The sequence below is a fragment of the Halichoerus grypus genome, chromosome 12, assembly GCF_964656455.1.
Source record: "Halichoerus grypus chromosome 12, mHalGry1.hap1.1, whole genome shotgun sequence".
NCBI lineage: Eukaryota > Metazoa > Chordata > Mammalia > Carnivora > Phocidae > Halichoerus > Halichoerus grypus.
In genome coordinates, this window is record NC_135723.1 from 85,114,609 (window position 1) to 85,128,232 (window position 13,624).

Consider the following 13,624-nt stretch of genomic DNA (forward strand, 5'->3'; position numbering starts at 1 on the left):
CAGAATTGGGCTTTCTAATACCACTTACCTGTCTCATCACTCCCAATTCCTGATATTGGGATTACCCACCCAAAGGAGAATATACAAAGGCAAGACTTACCTGGAGTGCTGCAAGGGGGCATGGCTGCTCCAAAAGTGGAAACAGAGAGAGGTGCTCTTCAGACCTGCCTCTGGAAGGCAGGTCTGAGCCTCAGCAGGTGTGCTTATTAGGTGAAAGCTAGATCTGAATGGACTGCATACACATTGCAGGCAAAAAGGTACAATAGAAAGAAGAGAGCTTAGAACACGCATGTGTGCACACGTTTGTGTGTCTGTGCATGCGCATCCGTGTGCGCACACGCACGCGCATGTGTGTGTGTGTGTGTGTACAATGACCCTCTTCCCTGTGTCTCCATCAGAGAACACAACCTTCCTTTGGGGAAAAGTGAATAAGAGGTAGAGACAGGCCAAGAGTAGTATCCCAGTATGGTTCCCTACTTGGAGAACAGGGAAATAGGGACAAATGACAGATTCTTGTCCCTGTGGATAGGGGCAAGTCCTGTACTCTTTACACCCTCCCAGCAGGGACTGGGGATCCAATTCCCTCGCACCCAAGATCTAACCTGGAATTCATTCCCAGCTTCCAACCCAGAATTCAGAAAGAGTTCTAGCAGTAGATTCTGTTAATAGATTCGGTCATTCCTACATCAGAACTCAGGATGGCCTGGGTGGGGAAGGGCCCAGAGGTTCAGGCTGACCCCAACTAATCCCCAGACTCATTCACTAATTGAGCTCCATCTGTTTAACAAAAAGAAGCAAAAGAAACATCAATAAAACTAGGAAGCCCCTTCCAAGACATTTCACTCATAATTGTTTTTCAAGAGCTGTCTGGCTGCTGGAGTGAAAGGGTAACAACAATACCCAAGACTAAGAAAGACTAGCCTATGGGATGCCTGGGTGGATCAGTCCGTTAAGCGTCTGCCTTCAGCTCAGGTCATGATCCCGGGGTCCTGGGCTCAAGTCCCACATTGGGTTCTTGCTCAGTGGGGAGCCTGCTTCTCCCTCTGCCCCTCCCCCTGCCTGTGCTCTCCCCCCTTCCTTGCTCAGTGGGGAGCCTCCTTCTCTCTCTGCCCTCCCCCTGCTTGTGTTCTCCCCCCCTTCCTTGCTCAGTGGGGAGCCTGCTTCTCCCTCTGCCCATCCCTCTGCTTGTGCTTCCCTCCCTCCCCCCCCAATAAACAAATAAAATCTTAAAAAAAAAAAAAAAAAGACTAGCCTATAAATCTTGCCTCCATTATCTGGCTACTTTAAGTGTTTTGAGTGTCCCCCTCCCCACCATCCCAAGTCCTAGGAGTTGTCATTGGAAGACATGCCACACTTAGATTGTCAGAGACCATCCCCAGACAAAAGTCCCCCAGGTCGAAGAACCCAAATAAGGACACTGCTTAGAAGCTTGAGAATCAAAAGTTATTTATCAAAGGGTGGTTGGAAAAGCCAAGCATTCTTGAGCCCAATTCCAGAACAGTCAGTGGGAGTCTCTCTCCTGTTAGCTTCGTTGTTCATCTACTCAATGGCAGATCTTCTATTGAAGGAGACAAAGGGGAAATGGCAATCCTCAAGGAGGCCCAGAGCGCCCTTCCCATCCAGTCCCAGCTGAGGAGACAAACAGAGCAAAGGGAGGACCCTTCTCACCATCAAAGCCCACCTCCACAATTGGGGACCTCCTCTTCCCATATGTAACTCAAAAAGAGCCCCACCCAGTCTGCTTAGTCTGCATCAGGAAACATTGACCTCTTCAAAGTCATAGGGCATACCCTTTGGGTCCTTCTTAAGGATCTTTCCCTCACTTAGTGCAGGAGCACCAAGTCCCAATGTCAAGTTGTATCACTCACTCTCTCAAGGAAAACAGAATGCCCAGGACCAGAGGAAGAATAGAATTGGCACTGAAAATTAATCTACCAGGTCAAAAGATAAAGTCTCTCCCCAAATGCCAAACAGTCATTCCCATTGTGGGTCCACATGGTGTGGAAGGGGGAATGGACTCAACCTGCTAGGAAAACGGTTTTGGGGTTAAACACAACAGGCCAAGTGTTCAGCAGGAACTGGACATTCTAAGGAACTTAGAAGTGATAGGGATTAGGGAGGGAGGGGATACTGGTGGCAGGAAGGGAGAGTGGTGTCCTTTGACTAAGGGCCCGGAGAGAGAGAGAAGGTGAGGTAACTAAGCCTGAGGGAAAGAGTCACTTAGAAAGCCAGATACCTAAGTTCTAGTCCTGGCTTTTGCCAGCAACTCAGCATGAGACTTTAAACTTATCTAGGCTTCGGTGTCTTCATCTGCAAAACAGGGGGAAGCAGTTTGTTTACCGAGATGCCTGTTGCAGTCCTTTGAGGTTATGGCACCCTCCACAAATGGGATGGATGGACTATTACAAGACATTCAGGAGGGGGCCACAGGGACCTTACCAGGAGCAGGAAATTCCCTTCAGCCCCACCTCTCGTAAAAGGGTCACATGTATACACATTCGCACACACATAAGCAGAGTGGCCGACAACTTCATTCATAGCAGCAGAGACACACATAGAAAAATAAATACTGCTGATGCTTGATACCTGCATTATGGGCAGAGGGGTCCTGAGGGTGTAACTTGGAGGGACTTCAAGGTAAAGGGAGAAGGGTCCTCTTATTTGATAAAAATTTTCACCTTGCTATTCCTTCCCCAAATCCAGGGCAACCAGATCTTTGGAGAAAGCCACTCTCATCTTCCCCTCCCCAAGCAATCAACTCATTTGCTGCAAAAACAAAAATGCACAGTTCCCAAGGGAAATAAGCCCCTCATTGGCCACTAAGAAATGAACAGAATCTACCACACCTGAGATTACTTGGACTGGGCAGCTGGAACCACATGCCCCTATTTCCCTGAATGTTAACAATGATCCTGAAAGGTCTTGTTTTGGACCTATCTCACCCAAAGTCACCAGAGGGTGAAAGGAGAACTGGCCCGGACCACTCTTCTATTTCTGGTGTTTTTATGGTTGTTTCCAAATTTTTAAAAACCAATCTCACTGTGAGAGTGAGCCAGGAAGTTCCCCTCCCCAAGTAGGAATCCAAATGGGAAGAAAGGCTACGGACACAAGGGCAGGGTTCCAAACCATGCAACAGGACCTGCAAACAGACTCACACCGTTCCCCAGACACCAAGAAGTATCTCCCAGCCATACATTCACATGGACTCTTACATGGCCTCTCCTAGCAGAGGTAGCTGGGGCAATTGGGGAGTGGAGGACATCAACCTCCCATCAACCTGGGATCCCTGTTTAAAGGATACTAAAAATAAATTAGTAAACATTGCTATTTACAGAAATAGAAATCATTTCTGTTTCCAAAGGCCTCTCACCATCCCAGTCCTGGACATTTCCAAGACTGCCACCCCTGACACCCTCTCCAAGGTCCGCCCTGGTGGGTGGGTAAGACACAGAGTCCTTTGAGACTGGGAGCTCCTCAGGCACCTGAGAATTCCAGTTTCACATCTCTGGTTCCAGGGAAGGGAGAATCTTCAGGACTCTGGAGAGTACCGGGGTTCATCCCTTCTCACCAGTTCCAGGGGGCTGTCTTGAGGCAACCCTCCTTTTTAGGCTGATATAAGTGTTGTAAGAATTCCTGCTATTTTCGGGCCCCCAGTCCCTCCCCAGGGTCCAACGTGCCTGCCTGGACCGACCCTCGAAGCGGAGGAACCAGTCTTGTGCCTTGGTCTAATGACTCTGGGAAAAGAGGGATGGGCAAAGAAAAGGCAGGGACAACGGCCTGGGGGATCGTCCTTGCTGGGACGATTAACAGCAATGACTGTCAGACAGGCAGGTGGTGAGGCTGGGCGCCTGGCCGGGGACGGAGCCGGAGCTGTCCACCACGCCGGTGGGTTGCGAGTCGACGCGGGGAGTGCGACGGCGCCCGCGGTACTCGATCATGTCGGGATGATAGGCTGGGTGGCGGCGAGCGTGCTTGGTCAGATGGTCGCTCCGGGAGAACTGCTTGGGGCAGAGGGGGCAGGAGAAGCGCTTCTCGCCCGTGTGCGTCCTGTAGTGGCGGGCCAGCTCGTCGGAGCGCGTGAACTTCTTGTCGCAGTCGAGCCAGTCGCAGGAGAAAGGGCGCTCACCCGTGTGGGTGCGCTGGTGGGACTTCAGATGCGACGACTTGTAATAGGCTTTGTTGCAGCCCGGAAAGGGGCAGCGATGGCGCTTGGCAGCAGGTGTCACCGGCCTCCGACGGGGCACTGGACCTGTGGCGGGGGCGGGGCAGGCCCCAGGGGCCTCACCGGAGACCACCCCGGGGACGGCAGGCGCTCCGGGGACGGCAGGCGCTCCGGGGACCGCGAGCGCGCCGGAGGAGTGCGCGGGTCCGGAGATCTCCGCCGCGCTGGAGGCCGGGGTCGGCTCTGAGCCCAGGGTCGGCCCGGAGCACCGGGTCGGGCCGGAGGAGCCGGACGAGGCGCGCAGAGCTTCCCCCGAGTTCTCCCCAAAGCCCTCCCCAGAGCCGCCGCGCAAGTCAGCCAAGACGCTTGCAGCCAGCAGGTGGGGCGCGGCGCCGCCCGCGCCGGGGCTGGGGGCGGGGACCTGGGGGAGCGGGGGGACCGACGCGGGTCCCGGTGGCCCCGGACCCGGCAGAGCGGACTCCGGCGGCGCCGCACCCACCTCCGAGCCGGCGGCTCCGCCCGCGCCCTCGGGGTCCGGCGCGCGGCGGTGAACCACGGCGCCCGCGGACATGGACACCAAGCACTCAGCGGCGAAGTAGTCCAGGCACGCCACGGCGGCGGACATGCTGGCACCGCCGGGCCGCCGGCGAGCGCCGTCCGAGCGCGGCCGGCCGCGGGCGAGAGAGTTCTCGGGAGCGTCCGTCCCGCAGCCTCGGAGCGAGAAGCAGGAGGCCCGGTGCGCGCCGCCCGCCGCCCGGCGCCGCCGCCGCCGCCCGCGCGGAGCCCGCCCCGCCTGACGCGCCCCTGACGCACCGGAGCCCGCGGGGGCGGCGGGACCCGCCCCGGCCCGCAGGACACCCCCTCGGAACGCGGGGCCCACCGGGCTAAGTCATTTTTAACAGCCTAAGAAATTATCTTGTCTTCGCTTTCTTGCCTCTGCTGGTGAGCCAGGTAATTTTAATAAAGAGAAAACTCCCCGATCGTAACTTCTGGGCAGCCTGCCGGCTTCGCGCGCCCCCCCACCCCCACCCCCCCCGCCGCGCCCGCTGGTCGTCCGCCAGCTGGGTGTCCGGCGGAGTCCGAGAAACTTTTTTTTTTAAGCGAAAAAAAAAATGCTAATACCTGATATGTCTTTCGATTCATAATTACGATTGTTAAGCGGGCTGGAATTACATTTCATTTCTGTCCACCGCTGTCAGACCAAATTTAAAATATCCCCAAGTGTGCATCAAAAAAAGTTTTCTCATTTAGCAGTTCCACTGTTAATCCGGAGTCGGTACCAGTTCCCTAAATAGATCCACTACGTAGCCATTAATTAATAGCATTTTGAACCAGAAACATTTCTAACCTTGAAAAAGCAAAGAATCCTCTCATGGTTGAAATTGAAACTTAAAATCCTTTGAGTAACGATTTAACTATTCAACCAACGAAAGAAAAATGCATGTTTAAACTGCATTAACCTGTCACAGGCATACAAACAAATTTCCATGCTGAAATATAAATTATAGACTAGCAGCGAGATAAACACATTAAAATGGACTCCCACAATTTTAATAATAGAAAGTCACGTTTCCAATTAGGCAACATCTTTTATTTTTCTTTTGACAAAAAGTAAAAATAAGAAAATGCAGCAAATGATATAGAATTGCTCATTGTGATTTGTGCAGGGTTTTCTTTTTATGTGATTAGGTATGGGTTTGATTTTTTTTTTTTTTTTTGCATTTCTTCATTGCTTTTTTTCCTTTGATTTTTGAAAAATTAAAAACACATAGAAAAGCAAACAGGATAATTTCTAAAAACAGTCATAGCACAGTTTTTGATGTACACAAGCTTTACTTTATATAGTGTTGAATTATGTGCATTTTCTTTGTAATTCTTCAGTACTTTTTCTTTTGGAAATTAAAAATACATATACATCAAGAATAACATACATTCGTGTGTTTACTTCCTAGAATAATCAAATGTAAAATATTTGTCATGTTTGCTTCAGGGTTTTTTTAAAATTATATTAAAGGATTGCAGATAGAGCTAAATGTCACTTTACTTCCCTCCTTTATTCAACTTTCTCCCTCCTTACTTCCCTAGGTAATCAGTATTATAAATAGTGTATTCTTCCAGCATTTATTATTATACCTTTATTACCTAATTGCTTATATATTTATATGGAAATATGTATACCCATGCTTGAGTATTTTAAATTTTCTTTATAAATAGTACACTAGTGTACATGTCATTTTGCAACTTACTTTTTCTCCTCAATATGATTTTGACAACTATCCATGTTGATACCTATAGAATCTGCTTTATTCCCTTCAGTAGTTTTATTAATATTACCAGCTATATTATTTTTATGGAGATTCCATTCTAAGACAGGTAATTATAAAGTTCCTTGCCTCAGAATTTTGAACAATTGACTCAATTTATCTACACAGGTGAAATTTCTATCAGAGAATTCTTTACTAGCTGCTTTTCTTTTAATTTTATTATTTGGGGAAAAAGGTAAAGATATTTAAAAATGCAGAGACAATATCACAAGCATCCATGTACCTATCATATAATTGGTGAATGTTAACATTTTGCCAGATCTGCTGCAGGTTTTTTTTTTTTTATTGAACTATTCAAGATTTCTGATAAAATTGAAGTCCCTTTGTACTCCTCCCCAAATCCATTCTTCACCTTTTTCTCCAAAGGCAAACACTATCATGAATGTAGTATGTAACTTTCCCATCTAGGTTTTATGCTTTTACTATACATGAACCCATAAAAATACAGAATATTGTTTTATTTGATTTTTAAAATGTATATGTGTGGTGTTACACTGTACATATTCTGACTTGTTTTTTTTCCCTTCTTGGTATGTTTTTATTCTTTCTCTCCATGTTGATAAATATAAATCAGTTCATTCATTTTAATTGCTATATTGTAGATCCATGCATATAAATGTGCCTTGTTTATTCATTGCCCTATTGATGAATATTTAAGCTGCTGCCAATATTTGGGGCAATGCTAATAGGAACATGCGTGTACATGTGTCCCTTGCATATATGTGAGAATTTCTCTCTGAATCTACCTAGATGGGGAATTGCTAGGCTACACGCACATGTTCAGTCTTATTAGAGAGTGCCAAATGGTTCTTCAATTTACACATCCACCAGTAGTGGATGAGAGTTCTTGTCTCCCTCACATGAACTTCACCACTTTCTAGATTCAAAATTTTCTCATTTCTGACAATTTGACTTTTTCAAACCCCAGTATCTTCCTGTTTTATTTGCATTTCCCTCACTACTAATGAGGTTGAGCACTTCTTCATATATTGATTGGCTATTAAGATTTCAAGTCTGTGATTTGATTTTTTACAGACCTCATCCATTTTTCCAATGGGCTGTGTATGTTTTCATTTTTTTCCTTCTTGTTTTATAGGAGTGCATCCATATACACATCATATTGTCTCAGTCTGTGGCTTCTCTTCTGACTGCTTTTGATGTCTTTTATACTATAGAAAATGTAAAATGTGGTCATATTCCTTGATCTCTTTATAGTTTGTGTCATTTGTGTGTTATGGAAGAACTCTCTCCATTCCTGATACCATGAAGATAGCCTTTTTTTTTTTTCTTAACGTTTTGAAGTTTTGCTCTCGACACTTATAAATTCCCTGGGACTTATTTTTTGAATAGTATAAATTAGAAATTTAATTTTACTCTCCCCCTTCCCCAATATGGAAAACCTGTTGTCCTGACCTGCTTTACTGGACAGTCTTTAATTCCCCCATTAATGTGTAATGCCACCATGATGAAAATTAAATTTCATGTATTCATGGATATGTTCCTACTTTGTCCTTTTCCATTGATCAAACCCATTCTGAGCCAATACCACACTGTTTTAATTATTATGGCTTTATAGTAAGTCTTCATGTCTAGGAGGGCCCCCCCCCCCATTTTGTTCATTTTTTAAACTGTACTGGCTATTTTGGGATTTCTATTCTTCCATACTAACTTTAGCATCAGTTTGTCAACTTCTATTGAAAAACCTTTTTGGGGGGCGCCTGGGTGGCTCAGTCATTAAGCATCTGCCTTCGGCTCAGGTCATGATCCCAGGGTCCTGGGATCGAGCCCCACATTGGGCTCCCCGCTCAGCAGGAAGCCTGCTTCTCCCTCTCCCACTCCCCCTCCTTGTGTTCCTTCTCTCGCTTTGTCTCTGTCAAAAGAATAAATAAAATCTTAAAAAAAAAAAGAAAAACCTTTTTTTGGTATTTTGCTAAGTTAAATTTATACATGCACAATTTAAATTTTGGGAGATACGATATCTTTATAAAATTGAGTCATCTGGGCGCCTGGGTGGCTCAGTTGGTTAAGCGACTGCCTTCGGCTCAGGTCATGATCCTGGAGTCCCGGGATCGAGTCCCACATCGGGCTCCCTGCTCAGCAGGGAGTCTGCTTCTCCCTCTGACCCTCCCCCGTCTCATGCTCTATCTCATTCTCTCAAATAAATAAATAAAATCTTAAAAAAAAAAAAATTGAGTCATCTAATACATTAATATCACTCTGATTTCTTCATATCCTTCAATAACATTTCATAGTTTATTTATAAAAATTCTTGCACCTCTTTGTTAGATTTATTCCTAGGTATCTTATAGCTTTTGTTGCTATTATAAGTGGGATCCTTTTTAAATTTTTTAGTTGGTTATTGATGCTGTTTGAAAATATTGATTTTGGAATAATCTTGTTTAGCTGAACTTCCTTATCCTTATTAGTTAAATGGTTTATTTGCATAGTCTCCTGTATTTTTATATAGCTAATCATATCATCTGTAAATCACGCTCTTAATACTGGTCCCCGTATCTCATTGGATGGGCTGGGACCTCCAATATAACATCAGATAGTAAGGGTGAGAGCAAGATTGTTTTCCTGTTTCTATCTCATCAAGAATATTTCTTCTTTTTTTTTAAAGACTGTATTTATTTATTTGTCAGAGAGAGCACAAGCAGGGGGAGTGGCAGGCAGAGGGAAAAGCAGGCTCCCCGCTGAGCAAGGAGCCTGATGTGGGACCTGATTGCAGGACCCTGGGATCATGACCTGAGCCAAAGGCAGGTGCTTAACCGACTGAGCCACCCAGGCTTCCCTCATTGAGAATATTTCTAATGTGCCATTATTATTCATGATATTTGTTGTTGTAAGTTTTTAATAGAAACCCTTTATCTGGTGAAGGAGTTCCCTTCTATCCCAGCTGAGTTTAAAGTAGGAATATTTTCAAACCATGCAATGAATACTAAATTTTATTAAATGCTTTTTCTAAAACTACTGAGATGATTATAGGTTTTGTCTTTGTTATGTTAATGTAATGGGTCACCGATAGCTTTTTCAAATATGGACCTATCCTTGCATTCTCTGAGATATACCTGGTTTTGCCAAATGTACTATTATTTCTTAAATACACTGCTTCACGCAATTTATGAGCGCTGTTTTTATTTTAGCATCCATGCTTGTGATTTGGGCTTATAATTTCCTTTTCTTGCATTGCCTTTGTCCACATTTGGTATCAGGGTTGTATTACCCTCATAAAATGCATTTGGAAATAACCCTTTTTTCTGTTTTCTATAACAGTTTATATGAGGTAGGTATTATTTGTTCCTTGATTATTTGGTAAAGCTCATCTGTGAAACACTCATTTTAAAAATTCAGTTCAATTTGTCTAATGGTTGTTAATTTATTTGAGTTAGCAATTTCTTGAGTCAATTTTGATAACTCACACATTTCTTTAAAAATTAGATACTAGGGGGCTGCCTGGGTGGCTCAGTCGGTTGAGTGTCTGATTCTTGATTTTGGCTCAAGTCATGGTCTCAGGGTTGTGAGATCCAGCCTGGTGTCCGGGCTCTATGCTCAGCAGGGAGTCTGCTTGAGTTTCTCTCTCTCCCTCTGCCCCTCCACCCCATGCACACTCTCTTTCTCTAAAATAAAACATTTTAAAAAAGAAATAAAAATTAGATACTATATTTAAGTCTTCAAAATGTTGGAATATGGTTCATAGCCTTCTCTTATTTAAAAATTCTTGGGACACCTGGGTGGCTCAGTCGCTTAAGTGCCTGCCTTTGGCTCAGGTCGTTATCTCAGGGTCCTGGGATCGAGTCCCGGATTGGGCTCCTTGCTCGGTGGGGAGCCTACTTCTCCCTCTGTCTGCCTCTCCCCCTGCTTGTGCTCTCTCTCTCTGACAAATAAAACCTTAAAAATAAATAAATAAATTCTCTACAGTCTCTGTAGTTATATCCTACTTTTCATTCCTGATATATTTGGGAATTCTGTATTTTTTCCTTTGTCTGAAGAGAGATTTATCTATATTATTAGATAAACCTGTAGAGGTTTATCTATAGTCTCTTCAAATAGCTCAGCTTTTGTTGATCATATCTGTTTCTTTTTAAATATATATATTTAATTTCTGTATTATTTTTATTAACCTCTCATACTTCTGTTGAGTTTAATATGTTACTCCTTTTTTAAAAAAAGGTTTTAATTTAAATGCTTACTATTTAATACTAACTTAAGTTACTATTTAACTTAAATACCATGTTTAATTTAAATACGTACTATTTAATACTAACTTAAGTTACTATTTAACTTAAACACTATGTTAATTTCCGATCTTTCTTATTTTCTAAAATATAATTTGGGGTTATAAAACCCCTTGAAGAGAATTTCCCTTGCTTTATCTGTATCCCACAAGTTTGCAAAATAGTGGTTTCCTTGTCATTCAGTTCTAAATACTTTATAATTCCACTGTGACTTCTTAAACACTAAATTTTCAGAAGGGTGCTTTTCCTAGATGACAGGGTGCTTCCTACCAACAGCGTAGAGAAGGTAATATTTACTTTTGTGTAGGTAATCACCTAAGGAAAGCTTTTTCTGGAAAAAAAAGAAAAGAAAAAGGAAGGAGTGCCTCTGTGTTCAAGGTAAGTAGTACCAGAAAAACAAGTGATTTTTAATGAATGTTGTTAGGATCTAGAAATATTATTTTGCTGGTGAGTGTTCCACTGTAGTGTTGGTGTATGTTCTAGATATTTCATTCATTCAGCCAGTTCACATTGATGGCCTTCTATTACCAAGCATTCTTCCAGGAACTGGGAGTTACATTAGTGAACAACAACAACAACAAAAATCAAAACTTCTCACCCTCGTGGAACTTACATTGTGGTGTAGGTATTTGCTTATATTTTCCTTAATTTGTGGATGTGGTGCTGATGTTATGAATTGTCTAGATGGTCCTCTTGAATTTTGGAAAAAGCAATGCAAATGAGGGGCTTGGGTTGGAAACATAAATACTGGTTTGGAGGTTGCTGAGGGAGCACATCCAGTCCCAGGGCAAGACATCCAGCCTCTCACTGCTGAGGACCTCCTGGGGGATTTCTCTGGCTGCGAAGAGGCAGAATTGGAGGAAATTGCAGAGAGGAGATGCCTTGTACATAGGTAGTTGCTCTGTAAAGGGAGGGGACTTTTCTTGTTGTCTGTTGTTGTTTCTTGGGATCAAGGGATTCACTGGATAATGAACAGGACATCGGTTGTTCAAGTTGATGAGAGACTTTGGGGTCTCTCTGCAGATGGTATTCTATCCTGTGAGCTATTCTGTAACCAGTGCACATTGGTAACCTCTCTGGAATTGGCTCTGGAAGTATAATAGGGGATTATTTGAAATGGAAAGTAGGAAAAGGATAATTTCTCAACATAGTGTGTACTGTGGTCTTGAAATAAATGTTACAGAAATACTACCTTCCCAAGCCCATTCAGAAACTTCCAGGAGCAACATCCAAGAGATTTTCCTGAAGGCCTTGAGAGGCTGACCTGCCCCTCCCTTTGGTCACAAGTGGGTCCCGGGAGGCACATAGTAGGCATTCTATTACGCCTTTATAGGCAGTAAAGGAATTTATAGGAAATAAATGAATAGGAATACATAAACTGACAGGTTAGTAGCACTATTCATTCATGATTACCAATCTCAAGTAGATATTCAACATTCCCAGAAATATTGCCAATCTGTTTGCATCTCTGCAGTTTCCTTCCCACCTTTTGGCAAAGCCCAGTCCATTCTCATTAATTCTAGCCCCATTACTTCTTGCTTTCTCAGGATCCACAATCCATAACATATGCCCTCTGTCTCTAGCATGTTCTATCTCTCCTTCTCTGCAGAATAATTGGAATTAACATTCAATAGTGGATTGGGCGCCTGGGTGGCTCAGATGGTTAAGCATCTGCCTTCGGCTCAGGTCATGATTCCAGGGTCCTGGGATCGAGCCCCACATCGGGCTCCTGGCTCAGCAGGGAGCCTGCTTCTCCTTCTCCCTCTGCCTCTCTCCCTGCTCATGCTCTCTCTCTCTGTATCTCTGTGTCTCAAATGAATAAATAAAATCTTAAAAAAAAAAAAAAAAAAAAAAAATAGTGGACTAATATCTCCAATTTAAAAAAAAAGCGTGTCTCTCAACTCTCCATTCTCCTCTAGCTATTGCCTCGTAGCCACATTCCCTTTCAAAGCCAGGTATCTCAAGAGCCAAATATGTTCTGTATTTTCACCAATTCCTTACCCCATGTATTATTAAATTCGCTCCAATATTTAGCCCTCACTTTGCTACAGAAATTCTCGCTAAGAGCAACATCGGTGCACAACCATGTGAAGGTACTTTAATGCCACTGAACTGTATACCTAAAATGTTTAAAATGGTACATTTTGTGTATATTTTACCACTATTTTAAAAACCCCTCTTTTTCTCAAAAAGAAAAAAAATCAACATTGATCCATGTTGCTGAGTCCAATCCTCAAATTACTAGAAGTCTCAAGAGCAGTTGAGTAATCCTTGAAACATTCTCTTTTGGCTTCTGTGAAACTGCATTCTTTTGGGCTTATTTCCATCTTTCTAACTGTTCCTTCTCAGTCTTAATTGCTCATTTCTCCTCCTTTACCTAATGTTTAAAATGTAAAGTTCGGCAGAATTCTATACAATGCCCTCTTCTCTCAATTCTACCCACTCTCTCTAGGTAATTTTTAACATTTCCCATGACTTAGGTACACCCGTACACCAACAATTTATGAAATTATAATCTTTACACCAGGTCTATTTTCCAGAGATGTCAGGTAGTCCTAAGTCCCTCTTGACTTCTTGATAACTCACCATCCTTCCTGTGATGTCTTATAGTTGTCACAAACTGAATATATTCAAAAGCTGAGTTCTTGGTTGGTACCCCAAATCTACTCCTCCTGCAGTCTTTCCTGTCTCAGGAAATAGCACTTTCATTCAGCCTATCCCTCAAGCTGGGAAACTGGGGGGTCATCCTTGACACCTCCCTCTCAGCCCCTGCATTTAATTCATCTTCATGTTTGGTTAATTCTACCTTCAAAATATACCTTGACCATTCACTTTTCTCATTTTCCCTGCCAATACCCTAATCCAAACCACCATCATATTTGGTCAAACTACTATAATAA

At 43.7% G+C, this 13,624-nt stretch overlaps 1 protein-coding gene across 1 annotated transcript; it reads right to left on the reverse strand.

Moving 5' to 3' along the window:
- Positions 1–1,429: 1,429 nt before the first annotated feature.
- On the reverse strand, positions 1,430–4,940 carry KLF14 (KLF transcription factor 14). Its single transcript, XM_036078243.2, has one exon. It carries the CDS (start codon positions 4,785–4,787, stop codon positions 3,804–3,806), a length of 984 nt encoding a protein of 327 aa, XP_035934136.1. The 5' UTR covers positions 4,788–4,940; the 3' UTR covers positions 1,430–3,803.
- Positions 4,941–13,624: the final 8,684 nt, after the last annotated feature.